This window comes from Lissotriton vulgaris, chromosome 5, assembly GCF_964263255.1.
Source record: "Lissotriton vulgaris chromosome 5, aLisVul1.2, whole genome shotgun sequence".
Taxonomy (NCBI): Eukaryota; Metazoa; Chordata; class Amphibia; order Caudata; family Salamandridae; genus Lissotriton; species Lissotriton vulgaris.
Window position 1 is genome coordinate 555,916,950 of NC_141693.1, and position 18,891 is coordinate 555,935,840.

Here is an 18,891-nt window from a genome sequence, read left to right on the forward strand (position 1 = left end):
TGTCTTGGAGGGCTATTTTCTTTGCAGTTTGGAGGAGGAGGTAGTGTGCGTCGACGGTAGCTTTGAAGGCTGTGTGGGCTTCTGGGGTTTTTGTTGTTTCATCTTTTTTTGAGCCGTCTATAGGTGGAACTGGATTTCTGAAGGCGGGGAGTGAACCAGCTGGCTTTTTTGGAGTGTTGCTTGCTGGAGGCTTTCTTGAGGGACGCCAGAGTGCCTGAACAGTTGGAGATCCATTGGTGGCGGTTGCGTGCTGAGGTATTGGCATCTGTCGATGTTGTTGGTGGGACTGTGCTGAGGGAGGCAATGAGATGTTCTATGGTGACCTTGTTCTAACTTTGGCTGGGGAGGTGGTGCATTGAACATCCTTCTTATGTAAGAGGGCAGAGTCTGCAAGATTTGAAGGTTTTACAATGTTGTACCTACATCTCCGACAAGTGTGAGAAGATAAAAAGGTTAATTAAGAATATTACACAACTGAAAGGAGATTTGCAAGAGTTGGAAGCAACAGGTGCTTGTGAAGCAATTGGGAAGGATTTACTGCTTTAGACAAATGGTTTTGGAATTTAAGTAGTGGACTTTTTGGCGCTGTACTACAACCCATCATAGTCATTGCAATTTGTGTGATTTGTTTGTTTGTCATGTTTAAAGGGTAGAAGTGCCGGAAATCAAGGAAAGGTGAAGAACATGGAAAGGGAGTGAAAAGGTAGAGGTGGAGAAGGGATGTAGAACTGGAGGAGAGCCAATGTATGTTCTATGATGAGATGAAGCACTTGGAAAACACAAGGTGTAAGAAGTTGAAGGCAACAAGGGTCAGAGCTGGTCTCAAGAGAATGATTCATGTGATATTGTGATTACTTTTCTAGCCACAAGAGGGGGATTGGAGCAGCATAACTGAGGCCCCACCCTATTTACATAATGAGTATACAATTATGTACTCATATAGGACATTATAATTAACATGACCTTGACAACATGTGCATTACATTTAAATGAATTAGCAGTATGATATCACTGTAGTAACTAGGAGTGTATACCTAAATGTATTAGGTTAATCAATGGAATGATGTAATCATGTTTATTGCATATTTATGTTTATTAATGATTGCTTGCTTCCATCGATTTATAATGCTGTAATATACCTACATTTTGGTTCTTGAGTTAACTTGGCCTGACATTAGGCCTCAACTGAAATTGATTGCTTCACTTTGCCAGTATATTATTTTTCTTCTTCGCAGGTGTGGTATCATGTTTCTTGTTAGTTAATGAAAAGGATGCAACACCAAAGACCAACATTTACACTTCTTTTTAACAACAGAAGTTTTATTTCTTTTCCTAAGAACCATACAGGCAAAGCCCTGCAACATTTACACGTCTAACGGTGTGTTGATGGGAACTTAGGGAGTATGTTGACTCCCCGTGCATGTGGCTACCTATTGGCTCTCAGTGGGGGAACGAGATATGGAGATTCTGGAAACTGTTAGTTTTATTTTTAATTGGTGTTTCCTAGTTAGTTAGGCAGACTTCATTCAGACTTTGAGAAGAAATAGATCTTTCTCTGATGGGCTTCTCTGAGTGTAAAGTTTCATGTGGAATGCTCTTTCTATTTCCCAGAACTTCTACAGAAGTTCTACCTTATGCTAACACCTTCTATGCTCCCCTATAGGAACAGTCTAATTTTATTTGACTTAGCCTATGGTTAGATTAGAAAGAGAAAGTTTCTTCATAGAACACTTGGCCACATCAATCTGTTTCCTCTGCATTGTGGCTGTTATTATTTTTTATCTCATCTTATTAAGCCTGTCTTGTTACATCTTTTGAATTTATTTTTGCTTTCCATATATACTGGTTGGATTAATGTTTAGAAATAAACCTTTATGGTTTAATTCATTGATTCTTCTTCTTCATTGTGAATTCATAATGGCTTCACAGATTGTGAAATCTATTTCTGATGTTAGCTCCATTACACTGCTTCATGTTGAGTAATAAAGGTCCATTCAACCAATGGGAAAATATATTTGTTGATTTCACTAAAAGATTGAGGTTCAGATATCCCCTCCCCGTCACTTGTTTCCCACTGCACTTTGCATGCCAGCTCTCGGCTAGGGCCTAACCAACGGCAGATGTCACTGGCCAGTTCTGGGGAAATGGGAGGCTGTGGTGTTGGTCGGTCCAGCGATTTGGTTGGTAGGGAGAAGCCGAGAGTAGCAGATGGAGGCACTCCAAACAAGTGGGACTGGTTGGCCTCCCCAGTATGGCTTGTGAGGGGGATGGTGTGTGAAGAACTTGCAGTTAGGCCACCAAAGGGTCGATATGGATTTTCAGGGTGCACAGATAAGTCAAGGATATGCAATACATGTTGCAAGGTGCAGAGTAAAAGGTGCAGGACTGCTGGTCAGTTTACATGACTAACCCCAAGACAGAGGCCCATGATTGTCATGGGAGTGTGGCGAATCCGAGGCATGTGTCACAACATTCTTAAATCAAAATATACCAAAATACAGCAAGTAAACCGCTGGTGTAACAAAAAGGGGAAGAGGGCAAGTCTGAAACAACATACCAGCAATAACTATCCTGCACCTGTTACTGTGGCCAGCACCTAATGATTAGTGAATGAAGCGCGTATCTCTTTGGATCAAGTGGTTGGTGAACTGCATTAAATATGCTAAACTAGCCAACTAACCAATTGCTTCAGCAGTTCTACAGCACACCCCAAAATTATTTTACCAACAACTTAACAGCCCACACTCACCACAATAGTCCAAGGCTAACTGGATCCCTACCTTATCTACCATGAGCGTCAATCCATCAATTGACCGGCCACGATACAGACCCAGGTTCAGACCCAGTCTTAGACCAGGGGGAGAATGCCTTCAACAAAATTCAAAACCAGAGATCATACAAATAAGGATCCATGAAAGCGCAAAAGTGAAGGAGTCTTGCCGAAAAGCCACACAGGAATAAGTATAGATAAGCATGGAACAAGAACTTCCTCAGTGCTCCTGCTGTCTCTGCGCTAGACAATACTTTGCCCAACCAGAAGGCCTCACATGTGGACCCCCTAACAATGAAGAGGTCCTGCTTAATACATCATCCCAATTGCAGGGACTACCATAGCCATTATTGCTATTTGATACTCAGAAATATCAAATGCACAACAAGAACCACCTGCCTAGCAAAATATAAGATCAATATTTGACAAGTAAATTCACTGGCTTCTTCAGGAAACATAACCTTCATGATAACAGCTTCACACCAGAGACCCCTGGAACACTCCAGGTCCTGGAAGGATATATCTGTACTGGCCCACAGATACACCAGTCCCATCTTGAAATACCTAGAAGCCCCAGGGATATTGTAACCAAGAATGAGGCTCATTTTAAGACACAGCTATCTCAGGGCACTTTCGGTGCAAACCGCATACAAGGACCTGAATCTAACAATCAGAAATCCACACAATCCTGGCAGAGGTGGACCTGGTATTAGCCTCGTTCTTAGGTACCCCTCTGTTGGCTCCAAGAGATGTAGAAGGAATGACATAAGTCGTAGGCACCTTACTCTCCAGTCATTTGGAAATCCCGACCAATCTAGCAATCTTGGAGAACTCCTTCAACATAGTAGAATAGAACATAGACTTAATGGACACCTATGTTACAACACAGAATGGGGTCCCCATATACCAGAACCCTAAACTGCACTGTAAACGACCTCCTCAACAAAAGCTCAACTGAATGGAGTCCTCGCTGCAAAAAAACATTGCAAAATGAAACACCAGACACCCCTTCCCCAGCCCAGTCAATCATAGATGAGTACTTGTTGTGTAACAGGCTCAACATCATAGCATCATGGCAGAAGCTAAAATAGACACACAAACAGAGGCAGTGCAGGGAAAGAGCATCCACATTAGCATTAAATGGGAAAAGGGATGGAGGTCAATGAACTACCAGGGCCTGCTCCAACAAACAAGCAAGCCCTTCCAGCTGACTCCTGTAACCGCACTGCAATTTTAGAGAAACTAGGAAAGGTCCCACTGCCATTCAACCATAATCCCCGATTACAAAAGGTTGTTACTATCTCAAAACTCAGCTGCCCATGTCTCAGTAGATTTAATAAACAAATCTTCCATCCACATAAATTGCCTTCGGAATAGACATAATTTGTGCGGAGTCCAAGACAACTACGGCATAGCAGAACCTCAGGAAACTGTTCCCCCAAAAGCAGAGTCTGTCTTAAAGTCATAAACAACAATGACAGTGCACAAAAAGCAAAAGTCAACAAGACTCTACAAACGCCTTAAAAAGGCACAAGGGAAACATATTCCCATAAGAACATAACTGCAGAAGAAGGTGTTGTTTATGCCCCAGACTGTTTATGTTGAAGTTAGATCACTAGCCTGCAGAGATCCTGGAGATGATCCTTTTGAAAAGGAGGCTCCCTGTACTTCCTCTTCCGCCTCAGGCTCTTCGCTCTAAAACAAGAACTGTGTAATGGCCACTCGCACAAAGATTCCCAATAGGTAGGTGTGATGATGTGACCTGGTTCCATGTTCTGTGTTCTAGCATGGAACTAGGTTAGCGTTGTGTTCCAATACCGACAGTTGACCACAGTTAATTGTTGGGTGAGGTTGTTAATTAAATACCTCTGACTTACAACACATCTGTGTGGTTGCCACTTTATTAAACTGGCGACGTTGGTGGTGAGGACCGTCACCGACCTGACCCTGGTCAGTGACGGTCGCTCCACCCGCCACGCGGCTCTCTGTGAGTGTGCCCGGTCTCCCTACCTGCCTCTACCTGCTTGCTACCAGTGCTTGTTTTTGTTTCGTTCTCGCCGTCTTTTCTCGCCCTCCCCGCTCCCTGCCGCTGCTCCCCTGCGGCCCGCCCCCCCCTTTTGCCTTCTGTACCCCGATCCCCTCCCCGCGCCACCCCGCTCCGGCCTCCCAGCTGCTCCTCCCTCCCTCCGGATACTTAAGGTGTTCCAGAGCGACGGGGAGCTGTGACCTGACCTGACCCTGGTCGGTGACGGTCGCTCCACCCGCCGCGCGGCTCTCCGTGAGTGTGCCCGGTTTCCCTACCTGCCTCTACCTGCTCGCTACCAGTGCTTGTTTTTGTTTCGTTCTCGCTGTCTTTTCTCACCCTCCCTGCTCCCTGCCGCTGCTCCCCTGCGGCCCTGCCCCCCCTTTTGCATTCTGTACCCCGATCCCCCCCCGTGCCACCCCGCTCCCGCCTCCCAGCTGCTCCTCCCTCCCACTTCCCCCTCCTACTACGCCATTTGTGGCGGAGTCCGCACGCACGCGCAGCGGGCGCGCCAAAGGTAAGCCCGTCTACGCCCGTCCACGCCTGGACCGCGCCAAGCGCCAGGACCCCTGGCCCCCGCCGACACCAGGCCACATGACGGACCTACGATGCCGCCACCCTCAACGCACTCAACGCCGGCCGAACCCCTACCTGCTACCAAGCCACCCCGAGGCGCACCCACTGACTCTTTACCTGCCAAGCCTGTAAATACTCCTGGCTCCGGACCTGCACCGCACCCACCAAGCCGAGCACCAGCAGAAACCACCTCAAGTGCATCCTGCTCAACACCCGCTCCGTCCACAGACACGCCGTCGAACTCTGGAACCTGCTCGACACAACATCTTAAAGCTTTGGTAGCATCGAACAGTCTGAATTGTCACACTTGTAGCAACGGGATTGTTAGTAGTTGTGTTAGTACAGTGGCAATGCGTGGTGCAACCTACGGTGGCCTCCTGGTGAGAGCCCTGGCACTAATTTATTTACAAAGCACTGATGAAAGCAGTGCATCAACGGCTTGGCACAATGTATTTTGTTTAAAGCATGTGAGGTAAAGGCCTGTGCATGAAAAAAGTTTTCCCTAACTCCTGCACTCAGTCCTCAAGCCGGTCCCAAGCCCTCCTCGCTCACCCTTTTTAAAACACGGACCCCTGCCCTAATCCCTAATAAAAGAACCCTGTGTGACCCACTTCGCCATTAAAAAAGAAAAAATACCTGATCCTGCCGTAAGCCCTTAATCTAGACCCCAGTGCGACCCCCTACTGGACTCCAACCCTGTTAAAAAATACTCAGCGCCTACCCTGAACCCAAAATATGTCCCCTGGTGCAACCTGCCCCCGGCCCCCAGTTCCTGACACCCCCAGTCTAAAGTCCAAACTCCATTACAAAAGCAATCCCCTTTACTTTACCAAGACAACAATGAGGCAACTCTTGTGAGGCACAGCACAGGTCTTCAAGAGGAAGCAGAAAGATCTCTTTGCTCCTCTAACAACGCGGGGAAAGCAGGGAATCATATTCTGAGCATGAGCTCATTATGTTTTGACCTTTTCTAAGGTCAGCCAGGAGGCGCCCCCTTTATTCCACAAAATACTCCTGATTGCAACATAATACGTTGTTCCGTCATACAACCATCGGCTCGATAGCAAGGATGCTTTTTGTTATAAATAAACAGGCATTTCCAGGTTGGGGCACAGGCACACTTGCTGTCATTGTGAGGTCAATACACACTGAAACCTCATGCCCAGCTGCTTGTTGATCCCCCTGTGAGGAGGTGTGTCCAACCTGTGACCATGACAGGGACCTACATTCTTTCCTGCCAGGTAATGGAGGCTGGATCATCCAATAGACAGAACACATATATACACCCTAGGAATCTAGGTTAGAGAACGCATAGTAGAAGTGTGCTATATATGCAAATATATTGTTTTTATATGCTGAGGCAGCAAGATTACCAGCTTGGGTTACTCTAAAAACACCATTCTCACCTGGGCCCATAAAACATTCATACAATAAGCTGGCAATCACCGCTGGTGATCAGGACTTATGTTTACTTTGTAATAACATTTTCCTGTACACCATATCTTACCAAACGTTTTCACCTTAGTTCTTAATTTTCTCCGGTCAATAGATCAGGTTGTTAGCATAATAGGTAGAAATTACATTTACCTTTTTTTTCTTTGAATGACCTCAGACTCTGGAGAGTTTTAAAAACATTATCTTTGCAATAATTTTGTGAGTCAAATACCAATACATGTCAAACACCAACTTTCAAGGAGAAAATAATAATCAAAGTAAACATAAAGACTTAATAAAATCTCATGATGTTGGTACCTGGGAAGGGTGGAAAAGGAAAACCACACAGCAGCGTCTCTGACCTCCGTGGCATCCGTCGTCTTCTGCTGCAGTGATGGGTCGGTGACACGTCTGATCATATAAGTGACTGCACCTACCTTAGTTATATTATTCTCAGTGTATGTACCACCCCCCAATGTTTCAATATTCGTGAATCTCCTACTTTTGATTGGACAATGGGATGGGGAGAGGTCATCACACCATACTAATGTAATGTCATTTTCTTAAACTCATTGTTCTGTTTCCTCCCCTTAATTACTTTCGTAAGCTTTATTTTCCCACTCGCATTTCACATTAGGATCAATACATTGTATGAAAATTTTTGCTTCTTCGTCTTCCCCTCTCTGGGTCAAGAGGTGCTGTTCCCAGGCGCGTCTTCTGGTTAAACTGTACTTGGCAGAGTTTCAATGTCACAGCTCAGAGTTTGAAAGTGTCCAACGCGCTTGCGCAAAACCAGGCAAGATGGAGATTTCAGTCACCCCCCAGGCCCAAATACAAACTAATAACAAAGTCAAAGAAAAACATGTTAGAATACGAAAATAAATTAATGCACTGTATACCACTTATTCCTACTCTAATCCCTTTAATTTCTTTAAACTATTGCATTTGCAGTTTAGTAAGACATGCAAGGTTTAGTTTAAGCATAGCCATGTGCTTTAACATGTGAGGTTCAAGCGGCCATCTTAAATGCCCCTGCGCAGCTTCAAAGATTTCCCACCAAAGTGAAAGACGTCATCCTACGTAGATGCAGTAGATGCATGCGCAGAAGATTCCCGCGTTTTTGGCAGCCATATTAAACTACTCGAGTTACGTGTTAGTAAAGCACATTGGTAAGCTTCCCCTAGATGAATTAAATGTTGTGTAGTGCAATTATTAGTATTCACAAAACATATTGGGTACATTTATTACATGTTATTTAAGAGGACTAAATCAGAGCAAGCTTTCTTACGGATGAAACCTTGTTCCATCAATGCCTCCATACATACATTGTTTTACTAAGATGGTGGCACTGAACATTCCGTTCACTTTCCTTATATTGTAAATCACTTTTATCTGCTTCGGTCTATTGATCATTACTGCACATATATTCTATACAAGGATCACAATGGTTCATTAAATATTGAAAAAGGCCCGCTGTGTATTCATTGTACATTACTCTGAGAGGAGAACACGAGTGACTGAGCAAAGAGGTTCTAGATCCATTGCCACGATCCCTGAGGGAGTGCTCAGGGTTGTCATGTTTTGTGGTTACCAAAACCATTTGCTACCTCTCTAGGTTAGGGTTGCAAATGATGGCAATGTGGTCTGGCTGGTCTCTATGACGACATACCCTGTGTGGTGCCCAGAATCGGTCTTGCACCAACCCTACGTTTATGTTGCCCAACAAGCGTGCAGTTTCTACTGGAAAGTGGGAACCACACATCACTATGTGTGCAAAAAATTGTTTTCAAGCAATTTGTAGGATTAACACACTCTATATTTACCCTTAGTCTAGGAAGGCTCCCTGCTAGAGTCCATAGGTCTCAAAGGAATTTAAACTTGCTACAGTTTTGACCAGCCTGTCATCTATTTCGACGTAGCATCATTTATAAAGTCTGTCTGGATAATGACGGGCTTCTGGAGCAAATAAAGACTATAAATGTGGTAATCTAATTTTTTTACTGCCGAGTAAGTTCCTTCTATTTTTTCACTAATATTACTGTACAGATTATTACATGTTCATTTTGGCACCGTTTATTGATGTGAAATGTTTTATTGTGAAACACCAAAGTACACGTTTTATAGAATTCGACATTGTTTGTGAAATGTTGAGAACAATATATATTTATATATATATAGTATATATATTCTCCAATTTCTTCTTCTGAAGTGGGGAAGTGAGCCGCACATACAACACCGTGCTGGAGCACTTAAATTGTACAGATGGGCAGTTGTTGAAGTCCTGACGCGTTTCGTTCGCCTTCACTGCGAAACTTTTCCAAAGGTTAGCCCAGGTAGACGCGGACATGTCAGTGGGATGTGTTTTGGTGTTGTTATAGCCTTGCTGCCCCTCTGATGGACATCTTGGGTGATGGTCGCCTGGCATGCTGGTTACTGCAGTCCCGCTGAGTCTGTGATGATTTTTCTAAATGTGCCGATATTGTTCTGTTGCAAAGGAAACCGTTGGATTTCCTGTGGTGTTGTTCCGGTAGCTGCCCATATTGTAGGACCGCTGGGACCCTTACCAAACTCTGGTGCTTGGTGGCAGCCGTTCACCCTAATGTTCGTTACCGAAGCAAAAGTTGTGGTCCCTATATATATATATTATCTTTCTTTAATGCCATATATTAAGGGAAGTGAACTTATTAGATGCAAGTAACCATTCTGAATGTATATAACAATCATAAGATGATCACAACCTCCTATATACAATTAATTACTAACAACATTATTTAAACCAAAAGTGATGTTATGTCAATTTTTCTAAATTACGTTTGAAGGCAGTGTATTCAAATTCCAGCTTTTGCAAATCCGGTCCTAGCCCTTTTGGGGTTTCAGTGATTACCACCTTAAAAGCAATCTACCATTCTTCTGACATTTCTAAAATATATGTGTCATTATATTTAAAAGAACATGTAAAAAATATACTTTTTTCACAAATTGCACCTCTCGCATTTTCTGATGTCTGTAAAACGTATTTGTTTAGATTTTTCGTTTACTGTAAAACATCTGGAAATCTTACTTTTTTGAAGCAATACCTGTGAAACCCAATTAAAATATTTAGAGGTTGTTGGGCAGGATACTCCATCACAACAGCTTCGAAGCATGCCATCCGCCAAACTCTAAATAAGGCCTTAAATGTTATTTTTAAATAGTCATTTTTCTGGGGAAAAAAGATTCATTTTTCTTTATTTGTAAAAAAACAATGTTCAAACTGCTGAATTTAAAAGTATCTCCACTTAGATAAAAAAAATGACATTCAGCGTAGTTTTTCCCATGACTAAAAAAGATTTGCACATCGCTGCATATAAACTCCAAAATAAGTTTTATGGAACAGCGCAATATCTTCTGATGCTGAGGTTTTCATATCCTGTCTCAGCTAAGACTTTTCTCAGAATGTTCATGAGAAGCCATGGCTTCTAATCTACACAGCGACCAGGGCTTGAGGCCTCGTCTGTGTGATGTCACAACTAAGAACCCTGGCCATAGCAACTACTAACACATCAGAACCTTCAGTGTGCAGAGAGATCTGGACGGGAAAGGCGAAGTACCAGGGCTCTCAGAGGCACTACAATGGAGGGTCCCACTGGCCTCACCCCAGTGGACCTTGCTGATGCACCCGGAACCAGCCAGGACCTTCCTGATTATGAGTCCGATGGTAAGAGTCTGGAATGGGGTCAGAATAAAAAGAGGCAGACCTGAGCTGTAAGGAAGGGGTGGTTCCGCCAAGGCACAAAGCACAGCCATGACATAAACATGGCATAAAAACTTCTGAACTTAAAGGGGTGATGTATATGTAGAGGGCAATTGATGACTACACTAGATGTTCAAGTCGAGGTTGGACCCTGAATATTCACTGAGTAATAAACTATGTTTAAGTGGACAGGAACAGTCGACAAGGAACCTGCCAATGTTAAAACAAAGCCCATGCTTAGGGCTGTATAGAACTTAACACTGGACCATATAAATAAAAAATAAAGGTGTGACAGAGCTACAATACTGAAACTTTCATGACAAATAACATCTACACAGGGCAGGTCCTAGGCATAGGCAACTGCTGTGAGCTTAGCTAATGCACTAATCTGGATACAATTTGCTAACATTTGATTGAACTTACAAGATTTGGAGAGACCACACCAAACATTTCCATCCAGTGTGACTAATATAATGTATTCCATTTAATTGAAATCAAAATATGTGCCTATTTTATAAGTATTAATATTTAGGTTTTTGTTTAACTGATATGGGTACCAAGAAAGTTGGTAATTCTAAAGTCGCTCAACAATAGACATTTGATGGCAGTTCCTATGACGTTATTTTCTGTGATTTCATAATGAATGCAAATTGGGAGAGGCTCACACATTGCCTTTCCACCCTGGGCCCCAGAAGTTCTAGTGTTGGCCCTGCTCTCGTCTTGCAGAAGTCAATGGTGTCAAGAGCGGCTCACAGCCAGCACAGAGACAAAAGTTGGTTTGAAGCCTTTGCACCTACATATCTAAGGATGCACAAATAGCATCTCCATTGTTTCTAATTCCTCTTTGTAATTACTGTAAAGCCTTTGGCCATCAACAAAATGTAATGCTTGTATGTTACACACGCCACATTGTCTTCATTTTCCCTACACAGTTTGTGTGAATGTATGTATGTATGTATGATCAAGGGTACTTGTACTCGAAACGCGTCGCTGATGGTTCTGTGAAAGACTAATAAACCACAGTTGCTGATTTCTGTGGTCCGTTCCTTTCCTTTGTTGGCGTGGAGGCGTGGGTCCCGAGCGCAGAGCAAGCGAAGAAGGAAACCTTGGTATTTGCATATATATATATATATATATAAATATATATATATATATATATATATATATATATAATTTTTTTAAATTATTATTTTATTTTATAATTTATTTCCAATATACAAACTGCAGGGTTACATCCAGAATGAGGAGCAAGCTGCATTAAGCCATGCCAAACGTGTGCTTTACAACAGCAAGCTCTGCTCTTATGGGCACTTTAGCTCACATTCTAGATGTTTAAATGTCTTACCACACTACACTTTAAATACTACTAGCTATGTTAGAAACAGGAAAATCAATCTCTGTAAATAAAACACATGATAATGGAAAGAAAAGATTAAAATAAATGCTTAAATCCACTGTGCAAAATCAACATGATGGATTGGCAGAAAATGTATTTAGGTTTCGACCTAGTGGTGCTAGACGGAATCTATTGGAACATATTCGTGGGGAAATGGTGGAAAGTAGACTATGGATTCTTTACAAATTGATAACAGTCCGGCACATATTAGTACACTGCAAAAGGCTGCTTTCATTTCATAGCCTGGATGGTAAATCTTCCATTATTTGTAGTACATCGTTATGGAAACTGCTCTTTTAACCTTCTTGCAATGGTAGTTGAACCATCAGACTGCCATAAAAACATGGTTGGCTTTGGCCGGAATTAATCCTGTTATCACCCCTAGCATCACACATGAACCCGGTAACAGTGCAGCTATTGTACCTGTTCAGAGAGTGAAGGAAGCTTGCATTGCGGAAGTTTATGCTGTAAATGTTTCGTTAACCAATAAAGACTCTACTGCTGATTCACAAGGTATCAGTTTTGCGAGTGAGTGGAGTTTTCTGTGCTGGTGCCCCTGGATTCACAATGGACCCTGAAACTGTGCAGGTTCTATTCATGTTCAGTCAGAGAGTGAGGGAAGCTTGCATTGCTGACGTTCATTCTGTAAACATTTTGATAACCAAAAAAGCTTCTACTGCTGATAAACATATGGTTTCACTTCTGGATGTGAGTGAAGCTTTCTTTGCTGGGGCACCTGGCATCACACATGGACCCTCAAACAGGGCAGATACTGTGCATGTTAAAAAAGTGAGGGAAGCTTGCATTGCTGATGGCCATGCTGTACATGTTTGGTTAACCAAGAAATCTTAGACTGCTGATACACATAAGGTAGGCATTTTGCTGGTGAGTGAGGCTTTCTTTGCTGTGCCAATGCTGTGTCTGTTGGATGGAGGGATAATTGCACTACATATTCACATTCGGTGTCTCTTGTGCTTCTGAGGGAAGCTTGCACTGCTGGTTTCCAATATGTACCTTTTCTAATAAAGATAAAAGACAAAACTACTGTTGTCCAAGTGGCCCAGAGAGAGAGGGAAGTGATCATCATTAATGTGCATGGTGAACCTGTTTTGGTAATGGAGGAACCTTACATTTGTAATGTCAAAGCTGCACCTTTTTCTGTGAGGGAATGTCGCTGCCACTCCTACTGCCATGTTGTACCTCTCTGAGCAGGAGAAAATGTGCACTTCTGATGTCTTTAGGAATTCTGTTCTGTGAGAAAAGGAAGCTTGCAATGCAGATGTCAATTCTAGTTCTCTGAGAGGAGGGAATCTTACCCTGTTAATGTTTGTGATATACCTTTTGTGTTGGTGTGGGAAGCTTCCACTATTGGTGTCCATGCATTGCCTCTTATGTAAGGGAGTAAAGCTTGCACTTCTGGTGTCCAAGAAGAACCTGTTCTTTGTGTTAGGGAAGCTTGCATTACTGATGCCCATATTGCATCTTCTCTGTGGGGGGAAGAGCTTGAGCTTTTACTCATTTGTTATGCCTGTTCTCTGCAGGAGGACAACTCGCACTTTTGAAGACCATGCTATACATAGTCTGTGAGGGAGGGAAGCTTGCACTGGTGATGTCCAGGCAGCATATGTTCTGTTATTAGAGGAAGTGTGCACTGGTGATGCTAATGTCACTGCTGTTCTTTAACAGAGTGAAACACACATTTCTGATGGACATGCTGGGCCTACTCTATCATGAGGTGAACACTGCAGTGCTGATGCCCATGGTGTACCTTTTGTTGTAGTGAGGGAGTCTTGCTCTGTTGATGCCCATGAGGTGCTTAGTGTGGGAGGGTGTGAAACATGATCAGAGAGGGAGGATCGTGTGCACCGCCTATCTCCATGGTATCCCTGTGGTTGTAGCAAGCAAAGCTTGCACTGCTGATGCCTGTGCTTCACCCTTCTGTGAAGAAGGGCAACTTGCTCTCCTGGTGCTAATTCTTTGCATATTCTGTGAGGGAATGAAGCTTGCATTGGTGATGTCAATGCTATGCATGCTCCCTCATCAAAGGAAGCTTGAAGGTGTCATGCCTGTGCTGTGCTTATTATTTGAAAGGGAGACGTTTGCATTGATGATGGCCATGCTGAACTTACACCTTGATGCACTGAGGACTACACTGTAGGTATCCACACTGCAACTCATACGATAATGAGGGAAGCTTGCACTGTTGCTTTCCTTGTGTTACCAGTTCTGTCATCCATGGATGCTTGACCCACTGATTCATTGTTTATGTGAGTAAGGCGGTCTCTGTTGACAGCGATAACAGGGCCTGCTCTATCATGTTCTATTAGGGAAGGACACTTGCTCTGATCCTGTTGTGCTGGACATGTTCTCTGTTTGATGCTTGTGGTTGAATTGTGATTGTTCTGTGAAAGAGGGCAACATACATTACTGATTGCCAAGCTACATTTATATATTGTGAGTGAGAGAAGCTTACAATGGTTATATCCATGCTGTAAATGGTTATTTCCAAAGGGCACTTACACTGATGATGTCTATTTCGTACCTGCTCTTTGACTGAGAAAAATTTACATTGCAGTCCCACCACAGGCATTGTACAACAGAGCATAGATACTCAAGTAGTGTGTGTGACTGTCAATCATTTCTGTGAAAATATTCAATAGGTTGGTGCCAACTTGTATACATATATACATGGTTCAGAATTCTGGGAATGAGTCAAGCAATTTGCAACCTCTACATGGCACATAAGCACTACATACATTCACAAAAGTACATTGAATTAGTTAATCGGGTGCCAAGGAAACTCCGCCATCCTTTAATTTTCTGGAATTATTGATTTGCTTTACTTTAAGTAAATAAATATAGAAAGGCATGTTATGCTGCACTTTACACCTCTAACTGTTACTGTCTGAAATACATGGATAAAAACGAGGTGTGAGAGCAAAGCAACTATCCCCATTGGCCCAGCCTGGCACCTCGAAATGTTTCAAAATGCATTCAATAATATGATATTATAATGTATAATTTTAAAGGCTGTGACATTATATTATAAATGTAATGTTGCCGCTTATGGAGTGTATATGTGGTTCTGGGTATTAGGTCCCTGGATTTAGTGTCCATGTGTCTAGCTCGTGTCAGTCTTGTAGATGGCAGTGCCATGGTGCAACATTCACTTTTTCCTGCCTACTTCAAGTAGGTGGTAAGCCGCCAAAAACGGAAAAGGTTCCCCAGGGGACCTTTTAGTGAATGGTTGCGAAAACGAACCACTGCCTGCTCTTCAAAAATGAAACTTTCATTTTTTTTAATTACACATCCCAATTTCCGTTAAGGAAAATGGGCTGCATTTCCACAAAAAAAGTTTATTGAAAAGCAAACACAGACACGTTGGTTTGCTGTCCTCAGCAGGCCACCATCTCTGTGTTTTTAGCGATTCGCAATGGGTCGCAAATTGCGATCTGCCTCATGAATATTAATAACGCAGGTCCATTTACAAACCTCTCAGAACCGCAGTGTCAAAAACTGTTGTACATCGCATTTTGTGACTTCCTAATTGCAATTGACAAAAAGTCACAATTAGGAATTCACAAAATGTAGCGGTCGTACATGTGGCCCAAAATCATAAAAACATAGTAATGAGGCTGGATCGCCATAACTATCCAGCGCTTCCTTTTTTGAGTCTAAATGTATTTCCTTTTATTGTACATTTTTCAAAAACAATAGGCTTAATAATTGTTTCACCTATGCAAACAGTTGACACAAAAAGCAATATAAAAGGTTTAATGTCCTAAAACTCTTTCCCGCCTCGTTAAGCTCCATAGATGGGCTACTGTATTTGCTAGTCATCGAGAAGTGCTTGAATGTTTGCCCATCTCTGTGTAGGAAGTTTGATCAGAATGGGGAGTGATCCCTCTGTATGATTGTAGAATGCTGAAAACCTCATATTTTTCTCAATATGTTATCATTTTCTGATAATGTTTCCCTGATAATGTTTTCCTTACAGAAGTTCCGTGTATCGGCTTCTGTGAATTTCTAAAGCTCTACTTCAGTCAGGATGCAGAGGATCATGAAAAAGGTAAGACTGAAGCATATGCTTATGTGTTGTGGGTGGTAAAAAGGCCAATTAAAATAATTTCTTTCCCCTTGCTCAAAATGAGATACCTATTGCTACTGTAAACCAGTGTCGTAGCTAGCCCTTAGACCGCCCACGGCGTCCCCTGCATTTGCAGAGGATGCAGGTAAGAGCGGGGTAGGCCGCCGCCCTCCCCTAAACTCATTCCTCCCCCTTGCTACCGCCACTGCTGTAAACGCCGTGGATGGACAATATCTGACCTAAAATTGGCGTAATTCATAATGTCTTCACTTTGGTGTTGTAGACTATATTTAACATACTCATCATCCAACATTTTCAAAGTAGCTACATCAAAACATATCAGAAATGAGGATATGAGTAGTTTTTAAATCTTTACTTCCTTCCTGGCTGATCATAATCATGAAAAATATTTTTCCATATTCAATGACGAATTAGTCAACCACAATACAAGTGATTATTTTTTTCCTAGTGAGCCGGCCTTGGTAGTAGTGTAATTTCTGTAATTGTTTTGGAACAACCTATCTCCAGCGCTTTAACATATTTTCTATAATGGACCTTTCCACAAGGCCCTGAAATACCATCTATTTTAATAGATAAGGTCTTGGCCAATTAGTCTTAGATTTAGTGTAGTCTCCTTTGACCACCAGTTTTATCTCCAAGATGCCTTTCAGAGAATATTACACTATGCAGATACCCTCACTCACTGACCCAGTACTGATGTATATAATTCAGTGATGAGACAGTGCTCTAGGTAATTAACTTTATAGAGGGCATTTGGCTTCTTTGCTTGCTTAAGCGCACAAAGAAGCATAAGATTTGAAAAATGGGACACTGTTTATGTATCCTCAAGACTAAGGAATTATCTATTAATTTGTAATAATATCGATATCAATGCAATTTTGTACACCAAAAGTACATTTCAGAAGTTGGCTTAAAAAATGGCAGACTACCTTTTAAAATGGCAATGGATATGGTGGATATCCACTTCTGTGATTTCAGTGGTGCAGTCATTTAGTTTTGTTGTAAACAACTGATTGTAAACTATTTAAAAACGCCAACAAATGTGGGCTCAAAAATAGAAAGGGTGATGGCAAAAGGTTTGAGGATGACCCTGCGGAGAGAGCCAAATCCAATAGGAAATTCATCTGAAAAGGACAGAATAAAAGTCATGTTTGCCTCCTCATAATGACTTCTTTTAGTTTTTTGAGAAGGTAGCGAGATGGTTAGAAATTGAGGGGATGCAGAGTAACAATTATTATTCTCGCATTAAGCATCTTAACGTGTTTCAACCAGTGGCCCTACCCAAAGTCCGCCGTTGTTGTGAGAATTGGGGATCCTTAGTATCCTATGTTGTTAGCACATACACAATCAACACAAGCTGGCATACACACAACACCCAATATTATGAATAATGCTGGATGCTTGAATGCTTCTTCAGCACATATTATATGGTCCCTAATCTTAACTTGGGAAACCCTCTTGGAGGAGTATGACGAGGAGAGCCTTATAGTCACACAGGTATCAAGGGCCTTACTGAATTTGGCTATTCCTAGAGGTTGACCTTATCCTTTATGTTTTGTTCATTTTTTGTGATGTGGATTCTATTTTAGGAGGACGCACACCCAGCCGTCGCCGCTGCAGGTAAGTGGGGTGGTGTGGGGCCAGGTGAGGGGGGATTTCAAGTGACGACCACAAGGGGAAATAATTATTTATTTAATTTTCCCTTGTGGTCCTCTTTCAAAATACTCCCTCACCTGGCCCCACCGCTCTTACCTGCAGCGGCCGCGGCTGTGCATACGTCGACAGCCCAGACATCTCTCTTGTTCCGTCAATCTACTGGTAGAAGGGGTTTGTAGGTTGTGATCATTTAAAATCCACCAGATCGGTGTAGAAAAAAGGAAACAGAAGGAAGGCTATTTGCTAACCATGCATTCCTGTCCTACCTACTCTCAGCAACTCTAAAGCAACGGAGATGCGTCTCTCAATCGTTTCCCTTTCAAGACCTCTCTCATAAAGTGTGTCATATTGCTTTCCTCTGAGAGTTGGGGCTTCTCTGGGTGATTCAGCCTATGACTATGGAGTTGTTTGATGGTGAGTGCAGTCTGAGTCTCCACACCTTGCCTTTCAAATGACCTTCTCTTGATACAATTTGTTTTACAGAATGGCCTACATCTCCTGATGTTTCTGAAGGCCAGGCTTTCTCCCCAGAGAATGTGACTAATGCAGAAGAGTGTGAGAGATTTCAATTTGCAGAGCAAATAAGAAATTTTCTACATCACTGTATGCTCTCCCAGCTTCCGAGACGTTGGCAACCCATGCTTTGGCAGCCTCCTGTGAATATACTGTTAACATAAGATAGACTCTTGTGAACCTCTTGGATAGTGACCCTGCTCAAGAAGCAGTGTCCCTGACTAAGAGTATCACAGGATCACTAAGGAATGAGTGAACCTGCATCACCATGGAAGGGTTTGTTATAATGTCTCTGATATCTGCACAGATTCATTTTTATTCTTCATTATTTTTAAGTCCGTGAGACAAGAAAAAGGGTACCTGCTTTCTGTGACTCCATGGTGAGGCGTCTGTGCCACTGCTTGTTCCACATGTGATGCGAATTTTATACATTAAATTCAGAGTGGAGCAAGAAATGAAGCATTTTTTTTTTGTTCATCATTGAACCTAGTCCCACTAGCTAACACTAGATGTGTTCTTCAGTATCCAGAAGACTAAAAATGAATGAGGATTCAAAAACAAAAGTTAATGGTCAGAATGCCCTCCCTGGGCCCTTGTTCTGTTCCTATGATTTGAAGATGGGCTAATCAATATGCCATGTTCATGTGTTTCTCTTTATCTTTATTCGTATTAGAATACAGCT

General features: G+C 42.5%; 1 protein-coding gene across 1 annotated transcript in view; it reads left to right on the forward strand.

Annotated features, from left to right (window-relative positions):
* LOC147711242 (uncharacterized) overlaps positions 1 to 18,891 on the forward strand; it is a 38,866-nt gene that overhangs the window by 15,922 nt on the left and 4,053 nt on the right. Inside the window, exon 3 of the mRNA XM_086919436.1 lies at positions 15,930 to 16,001. Coding sequence (XP_086775562.1) covers positions 15,930 to 16,001 — 72 coding nt within the window. The remainder of the gene's footprint in view (positions 1 to 15,929; positions 16,002 to 18,891) is intronic.